Source organism: Portunus trituberculatus, chromosome 14, assembly GCF_017591435.1.
Source record: "Portunus trituberculatus isolate SZX2019 chromosome 14, ASM1759143v1, whole genome shotgun sequence".
NCBI classification, from domain to species: Eukaryota; Metazoa; Arthropoda; class Malacostraca; order Decapoda; family Portunidae; genus Portunus; species Portunus trituberculatus.
Genome location: NC_059268.1, coordinates 7,572,730 through 7,581,482, shown reverse-complemented (window position 1 = coordinate 7,581,482; position 8,753 = coordinate 7,572,730). Strand labels below are relative to the sequence as shown.

Below are 8,753 nucleotides of genomic sequence, written 5' to 3'. Positions count from 1 at the left end.
TCAAATCAAAATAAAATATTTATTTACCCTTTGGCCTAAGTTAATCTAATGATAGGTCATTAAAATGGCCAGGTACCAGCCTTACATAAAGATACGAAGCCAATTTATACATGTACATAAGTATGGTGGCGCAGACGAGACTCCTCAGACGAGGGAGCCACGGCCGGACTTTGGCTTCCACTGCCGCTACGTGCTGACTACTTGTAACACTTGTAACACTGGGCAGCTCACACTGGCCCCTTGGAGACAAGACAGGGAAATGTTTGCCTAACTTACTGACCAAAACATTAAATCAGAGTCACCGTGCCACTCGTTAGACCTCGCCAGGAAGGAGGGAGGGAGGCAGGAAGGGAGGGGCTGCAGCTCCCCTCCAAGTACTGGTTACACTTGCAAGATATCGAAACTAAGAGGTGCTGGGAGTGACATGATAGATTAACATTTGCGAGCGTCAGTGACATCCTGGGTAATTTAGTTTCACAAAATATTTTATACACTGAAGGAAGGTTCACTATCAGGAGGGAAGGGCGGTGCATCCAGCTTTCAGTAAGTAAGCTGAGATCCACCTCCGAGGCCTCAAGTCCGTGTTGGCTCGGCCTCGTCCTTGGAGAACAACAACCGTCCCGAGGCTGGCTGGTGACGCCCTCTGCTGCCTCACCTTGATGCTGCTGCTGCTCTGCACGTCAGCTATAACACATCATATGCATACGTAGAGGTTTGTCTTCACACTAGTCTTTTATTATGTCTTGATAAACTTGATCAGAGAATAGTAACTTTTACTTTAAAATCACCAGACATGAGAAAGGAAGAAAAGAGGGAGAGATAAGAAAAGAATGAAACGAGAGAGGGAGAGTGAAAGGTTTGGAGGTGGTTAGAGTCCATAGCGCAGCAGCAGTCAGCACACTGTCCTCAGCATACCGGCAGCCTCAGGATGCAGCCGTCAGCACGCCGAGTGCGCCACGCAGCCTTTACCACACCTCCCTTACTGCTCCTGGCTGGCCATGTCCTCCTGAAGCAAGAAAGGAATTGTGTGAGGGCGACTTTTGGTTCTGCTAGATGACTTCAACTGTAGTCTGCTTCTCCATCCATGGTCTAAAATACACGGAAAGTGTATTGGACAGGACACAAAGGCATGAAACAATGCATGCTAGAGGCTGCCCTGTCATCACGAAGGTGTGCTGTTGCGTGAAGTCAGATGGCACAATGAATAACTTACAGATGTGGAAGGAATCGTGACAGGTAAAGAAGATTGCCCGTGTTTATGCGAAGAGTCAGGATGAACGCACGTGTTCAATAAAATCCATTAAGGGTTCAATTACTCCCGACATTCTCTCTCTCTCTCTCTCTCTCTCTCTCTCTCTCGTTCTCACGCTGGGAAGGTCAGTCCATACGCGTGTCGTGGAAGGAGCGGTCCAAGTTCCCGTTTGTCATTGCAGAATCGTGCCCTCACCGTTCACCTATCTGCCTCTCCTCTAACACATCACAACCTTCCAGAGTGACACAACATCCTCACTCGCCACGCGTTACATTTCGATGGATTTTCAGAGCTTATCCTACATGTTTCAGTCTGCATCAGGAACAGGTCCGTCAGGTTCCGCGGTTCCCAGTCAAGCAAGTCATTTATCTACACTGATGCAGACGAAGCAGTCTAGTCGAGAATCCATAACCCATTGCGCGGAGTTTGAGGTACGAAACACTTTTTTCTATACTAGGTTTGATCGTGTGAGATAATATATCCATATTTACAGAAACAACAAACTCTTCCCTGTACTTTATACGGAAGATAAAATCCCTGAAAACGTAAACATCTCTTGGCGAGTGTTGAGGAGCGTGTCTTTAACAATACACTGACTAAAAGAAGTACGCTCATACAATTCTTGAAGTACTGACGTCTTTCCCTTCTGATCCATTGCCACAATCCCAGTCTTTGTGGATGGCGGCGTGGTCAAGATGAGTGAATATGCGTAACCTAATATCGACCACAACCCTTCTCTCTTCCGCATGTGTAAATCTGAGAGGGGCGTATCAATTCCTTGTAACCCTCCAGCGCCAACTGAGCACTAACGGCACCAGAATGCACGTCATAAGTCAAGTAATCTTCGAGTCTTTCTTCCACTGAGCTTTATCCTTTCCTTCAGTCCTGCGTCCCTTGATCTGCTGAGAGTGCACCAGCTGTCAGGTCTTGCGAGGAGACTTGTAGGCACGTCAGAAGCGCTAGACTAAGGAACAAAACAACAGTGGAGGTGAATGCAAGTGGTTGTTTCTATTTCCGATTGTACATGTGTGTGAAGTTTGTTGCTGAAGATCTCCATTGAAATATGAAAAAAAGAGGATGTAAGGTTATTGCACTCCTCCTCCCTTCCCTGACTCCCATTCCAGGTCAGGTCAAGTGTGGATCGGGAAGCTTCTTAGTCTTTGCATCGGCGCCTCCCTGATGTTGTTTCTTGTCTTTTTATTCTGCTCTGTCCATTAAGTTCTTCCGCTGACATTCTCTTTTCTTACACATTTCATACACTACTCGTGTTTCTTTCTTATCTTGTCTTCTTAGAGCAGTGGTTCCCGACCTGTGGTAGCCTTCGCGTATCATTAGTGGTACGGGAAGGCTCTCCAGGTGATACTGTACATGAAAACTTTCAGTCATATGCGATTTTTAATTAAATTATATGAATTAATTTCTCTGAAAAATCATTATTGCCTTACACAAGATAATCTGGCATCGATCTGCTGGTGGAGAAGAAACAGATGCATCTCTCGCAATAAATTGAGTTGTGTTCCTTGATGTTAGTTCATTTGTGTGTTCTACTTGTGAATAAAATGATATTTGCTGTAATGGAGTTTTCTGGAACCAAGTGGTACGCGGGGACTGTATGGGACCTCCAAGTGGTACTCGCTCAGAAAGAGTTTGGGAACCACTGCAGGCTAGATCCTAAAAAAAACTAAGTGTCTTATAATATTTCTTTCTTCTTTTTGCAATTTTTTTTTCCATTTCATCATATCCTGGGCACCCTTCTCTCTCTCTCTCTCTCTCTCTCTCTCTCTCTCTCTCTCTCTCTCTCTCTCTCTCTCTCTCTCTCTCTCTCTCATTAACCCACCAGCCGTATTTCCTCCCGCCGGTTCCTTTTTGGCCATTTTTCTGGTCCTGCCCCTACCTGCACCCTTAGTCCCTCCTTCCCACACACCCCACGAACACCTGCCGGCTCACCTCTTCATCGACCCTTCATAATTACTCTCCACAGCCTATCTCCTGCTCCCTCCCTCCCGCTGCACTTCGCTCAACGTCTACTACAGCGATATTCTTGCTTCACATACTCGCCCTGACTTAAGAATATTCAGAAAAGAGATGATTCTTTTTTTTTTTTCACGTCTATCGCATTCAAGAGAGATTTCAAAGGTCTGGTGTAGTGTATGGATGGATGTACGTAAGTGGTCCGTTTTGGTCACTTGTATTGTCTCTAGTAGTAGTAGTGGTGGTGGTGGTGGTGGTGGTGGTGGTGGTGGTGGTGGTGGTGGTGGTGGTGGTGGTGGTGGTGGTGGTGGTGGTGGTGGTGGTGGTGGTAGTAGTAGTAGTAGTAGTAGTAGTAGTAGTAGTAGTAGTAGTAGAAGTAGCAGTAGCAGTAGCAGTAGCAGTAGTAGTAGTAGTAATAGTAGCGGTAGTGGTAGTGGTAATGGTGGTGGTGGTGGTGGTCGTGATGGTGGTAGTAGTAGTAGTAGTAGTAGTAGTAGTAGTAGTAGTAGTAGTAGTAGTAGTAGTAGTAGTAGTAAAAGACTGGCATCTGAAGTGTACATTAGTAGGATACCTAATTGTATTGATATGCAGTGGAGAAAGCGACAGAAGGAATTGTGATTGTCATCTGCCTGCGCCGTATCGAGCATCTTATGTATAGATATTATTTCTGCTAAGTAAAGATAAAAAAAAAAAAAAAACTTGCGTATTTATAACCAATAGGCAGAGAATTTGTGCAACGTCATACAACAGCTCGGATCGCGACACATTATTTTGGTGGGGGAAGAAAAACAGAACCTCTTCTACATGAAAAAAAGAGGCTTGACAAGGATCCAAAACAGACGAAGGACAAATTTTCTGGCAGCTCTTCGTATTGCAAAGTTTCCTCCCTTGGTGCTCCCTGCTTGGTGTTCGTGAGGCACATGGATGCTTAAATAACAGTTGCAGAGTTCCCGCCTGTGCCTTCCCTCCCATTCCACCTCCCACGGCCACACAATGCAGTATACAGGCGGCGGCGGCTTGCTACTGACGTTCAATCCGCCCCCTTTAGATCCCTCTCTTTGTTCCACCGCCGTCCCCTCACTACACTAGTTTCTCTTTCTTCCTTTTTGTTTTTTCTCCTCTACGTCCACCTCTCCCTTTTCTGCCAGATGCCTGTACTCCATATTCCCTTCTGCTCTGACGGCGAAACCCCGCCTTTTCATTGTTCTTTTCTTCCCATCTGTTCTTTCATAATGTTATCAAAGCTTTAGGTGTTACTTACTCTTCCATTTACCTTTCTTCCTTCGTTCATGTCTCCAATTTCTTCCACACCGGTTTTTAGACATAATTATTTTATCTTAATGTAAAAATCTTTGATATCCGCATTCGTTTGGTCAGGAGAAACCAAGATTTTATTTATTTAAGCATGCAGTTTTAAGCAAGAACCAAGCTGGATTTTATGGCTAAGACATACACATATTCCTGAGCACAAAAAAAGAACAAGGGTTATTAAGATATCGAGAGAATACGTCACATACTGAAATAAAAGTACAAACACTGAAATCAATGACTCTCAGGAGAAATGCATGCACACACACACACACACACACACACACACACACACACACACACACACACACACACACACACACACACACATATTCTCTCTCTCTCTCTCTCTCTCTCTCTCTCTCTCTCTCTCTCTCTCTCTCTCTCTCTCTCTCACCTCTCCAAAGGACGCGCCACGTTTGCCGAACCGGAGTCTGAGGGCTGGCGTGCGGGCGTCTTTGCGGATGAGGTCGTGGTGGTCGAGGATGGGGTCAGCCTGCAACACGAGGGAGTGTCAGAAACCAAGAAGCAAGAAAAAAAACAAGGGCAGTATTCGGAAACACTTCCATACCACATCCACACAACAAGAGGGACATGAGCGAAGTTTTTAGGATCAGCAGCCAGGAGAGAACCAGAAATAATGGGTTTAAACACGATAAATTCAGGTTTAGGAAAGAAATGAGGAGGAAATGATTCTCTAACAGAGTGGCTGATGAACAAAACCGACTCAGTAATCAAGTTGTTAGTGCTGAGTCAATATGGAGCGTTAAAAGAGGATTAGATAAATAAATTCATGTAAGGGAATGATAGATAGAATTAAGTAGCTTTTCTCATACATGGACTGCCTGACAGCCTCCTACAGCTTCCCTCATTTTCTACTGTTCTTATCTTCTTATGTACTTCCAAAATCCTTCTAGTGACAAGTTAACAAGGTTTCCCTATATCATTAACTGAAGGAACACTCTTCAGAATCCAGCTAATGATCTTTGTGGGCTCTGAAAGTAATCGTTATGGGAGAACAAGGCAAGTCACAACACGAACCCAAGAATCGCTGTCCACTAAACTGTACTTCAATGGTGTTTAACTCTCTGTAATCGTCTTCTTCTTCTTCCTCCTCCTCCTCCTCCTCCTTCTCCTCCTCCTCCTCCTCCTCCTCCTCCTCCTCCTCCTCCTCCTCCTCCTCCTCCTCCTCCTCCTTCTCCTCCTCCTCCTCTCCTCCTTCTCCTTCTCCTCCTCCTCCTACTCCTCCTCATTCTACTCCTCCTCATTCTCCTTCTCTTCTGTCAGTCTCTAACTTAAACTAAAAACATAGGAGGAAAAAGGCGGGACAGTAAGAAGCCAGCTGGCCTACACGTGATAGTCCCCATGCAGCACAAACCTACTTATGTCCCCCTGTCATCCCTAGCTATGAATTAATCAAATTGTCATTAACATCTACACAAGAAAACTCCCACGCTATCCTTACCACACACTTTCTCTCTCTCTCTCTCTCTCTCTCTCTCTCTGAGGGAATATAAAAACTTAATAAATAAAACAAAATAACAACAAAGAGAATGAAAAAATGAATGTATAGAACACGTGTGGGCAAACTATGGCCTACGGCACGTTAAAGTAATTCCTGCGGCCTGACATATGTTAGTACGAGTATATTTAAAAGAGAAAGTAAATAAACAACGCCAAATAATATTGTGAGCATTTTGTTTTCTTTTCCCTCAGGTGTACGTATGCATGGGAGAGTGGCTTTTTCTTTGAAAGCCTTTTATTTTGTCTTTTCAATACTAATTATTTTGGGTTAATACACTATGCGGCCCTATAAGATTGTGAATTTTTTTAATGTGGCCCTTGCACTAAAATGTTTGCCTACCCCTGGTATAGAATATATATGAATAGAAGCTTATAAACATATAGATTTAAGTTTGAATATTGTGCACAGATAAGGTGCTATTCCCCTCACGAAGCATTTTAACTAGTAGGAAGAAGAAGAAAGAAGAGAGAAGAAAACGATGAGGAAAAAGAAGAAGAAGAAGAAGAAGAAGAAGAAGAAGAAGAAGAAGAAGAAGAAGAAGAAGAAGAAGAAGAAGAAGAAGAAGAAGAAGAAGAAGAAGAAGAAGAAGAAGAAGAAGAAGAAGAAGAAGAAGAAGAAGAAGAAGAAGAAGAAGAAGAAGAAGAAGAACAAGAAGAAAACAAGAAAAAAAAGAAGAAGAAAAAAGAAAAAAAAAAAAGAAGAAGAAGAAGAAGAAGAAGAAGAAGAAGCAGAGAAAAAGAAGAAGCGAAGAAAAAGAGGAAGAAGAAGAAGAAGAGGAGGAGGAGGAAGCAAAGAAATACAACACAAGTAATGGAGAGATGAAGCAGAGATAGCGTGCAAAGGAAAACAGGTGTGAATCAAGAACCAGGTGTGTGCTCCCACCTGTGGAGGTGAGTGTAGCCACTGTGGCCTGAAAACCGCTAGCCTGTTGGGTCGTCACGGTTGGGGACATATAGACAGGGGAAGAAATGAGAGGTGAAGTATTGGAGAGATTTACTGTGAGAGAGAGAGAGAGAGAGAGAGAGAGAGAGAGAGAGAGAGAGAGAGAGAGAGAGAGAGAGAGAGAGAGAGAGAGAGAGAGAGAGAGAGAGAGAGAGAGAGAGAGAGAGAGAGAGAGAGAGAGAGAGAGAGAGAATGATAAATGAGGGAGTTCGAATGTGTTGCAAATACGTGTTCTGTCATGGTGTGTAGTGAGAAAGGTGAGTGGTGGGAAGGTGGAGAAAGCGTGTGGTTGTGGTAGGATATGGGAAGAGGTGTGGCTTGGCAGGTGTGCAGTGCATGGAGATGTCTGATGTGGTGTGGTGGTAGTGAAAGAAGTGGTGGTGGAGGTTGGAAATTAACTCCTTCAGTACTACGACGTATTTTCACTTAGTGTTTTGGGTACTATTAGACGATTTTATTTGCATCAGGAAGGGTCTATGGAGGTTAAAAGATTAATGGCCAGTCTTCATTATCTTTACCGCCACATAAGTTTTTTGAAGCTGTATGAAGTCATCCAAATAGTAAGTAGAATGAATATGAAAGCGCGTTATGGTACTGAAGGGGTTAAGAAGAGAGAAATGTGAAGTGTGTGGTGCAGAAAAGAAATGGAAAGTATATAGTCGAAGAGAGAAGACTTTACTCCCACTCTTCTCGTCTTACCACCGATTTTGGACAGAGATATATCCTTCGTCAATTACAAAGTTAGAAAGCTTTATCCATGTTGCACGGTATTCTCAAGTGTAATAATGGATAACTTAGAAAACAAAACGCGCTACTTTTCGTAAACCTGAGTGCTTATTTAAAAGTTTTGAGGTTGTGGCGGTGGTTCGGTACATATATGCTCCTGATAATAGTGCTTTCGTGAGTAAGGAGCATGAAGATAAGAGAGTGGTGGAGACTTACATACTTGTTAATAAAAGGCGGTAGTCTTATTACAGCTTCTTACCTAATCTGTGTGTTTATCTATTATTATCACTTTCTGTTTTGTTCTCTCTCTCTCTCTCTCTCTCTCTCTCTCTCTCTCTCTCTCTCTCTCTTAAAGCAAATTTCGTTCTGTTCAAACTTCTCCTTTCAGTCCGTTTATTCGAAGCTCAAAGTTTTGGTTGATTTTATAACATTTCGTGTCTTTATTTCATTAGTTAGAGTCATCAGTTAGAGTTTACATCCAATTACAGACAATCTAATTCACTATTCATTAATGTATGATGTATTTACCTTTTTTTTATGGTCAGTGTGGAAATATATTGGCAAATAATGAAATAATCGAGGAAAACAAAACTCTTGCATAATATCTGTGGGCGTTGATCCGTTAAGCCTTCCCAGTCTGCAGTCTGCTTCCTATTCTATTTGCATTACTAATCAACCTCAGCTGACTCAAGTGTGTAACGCATATCATAGCATTACTATTATCACCATCACTACCACCACAAATGTTGAAATCTTGTTTATTGATCTATTTTCTTTAATTTACTGATTTTTCTTTTTCTTTTTTTAGTTAGTTTGCTGAGCCCATGATTCTCGACAGTCCTGTTATACTATGGTGAGTCTTCTCTAGAATGCAAAGCTATGAAATATGTGGCCATTAATCTTCTGACCTCCATAGACCCTTAAGAGAAAAAAATCAATAATCTAACAATAAAGATTAACTTGTACAAATAAAGCGAAAGAATGTTCCAGTGAAGCACTTAATGAACCATCTATCTGTTTCAGTCTCAC

General features: G+C 42.8%; 1 protein-coding gene across 1 annotated transcript in view; it reads right to left on the bottom strand.

The window, feature by feature from the left end:
* The window catches only part of LOC123503736 (short neuropeptide F-like), a 116,763-nt gene continuing 108,010 nt past the window's right edge, over positions 1 to 8,753 (bottom strand). The window contains exons 4-5 of the mRNA XM_045253727.1: positions 4,929 to 5,027; positions 1 to 1,006 (exon numbers count right to left, since the gene is read on the bottom strand). Coding sequence (XP_045109662.1) covers positions 980 to 1,006; positions 4,929 to 5,027 — 126 coding nt within the window. The 3' untranslated portion in view covers positions 1 to 979. The remainder of the gene's footprint in view (positions 1,007 to 4,928; positions 5,028 to 8,753) is intronic.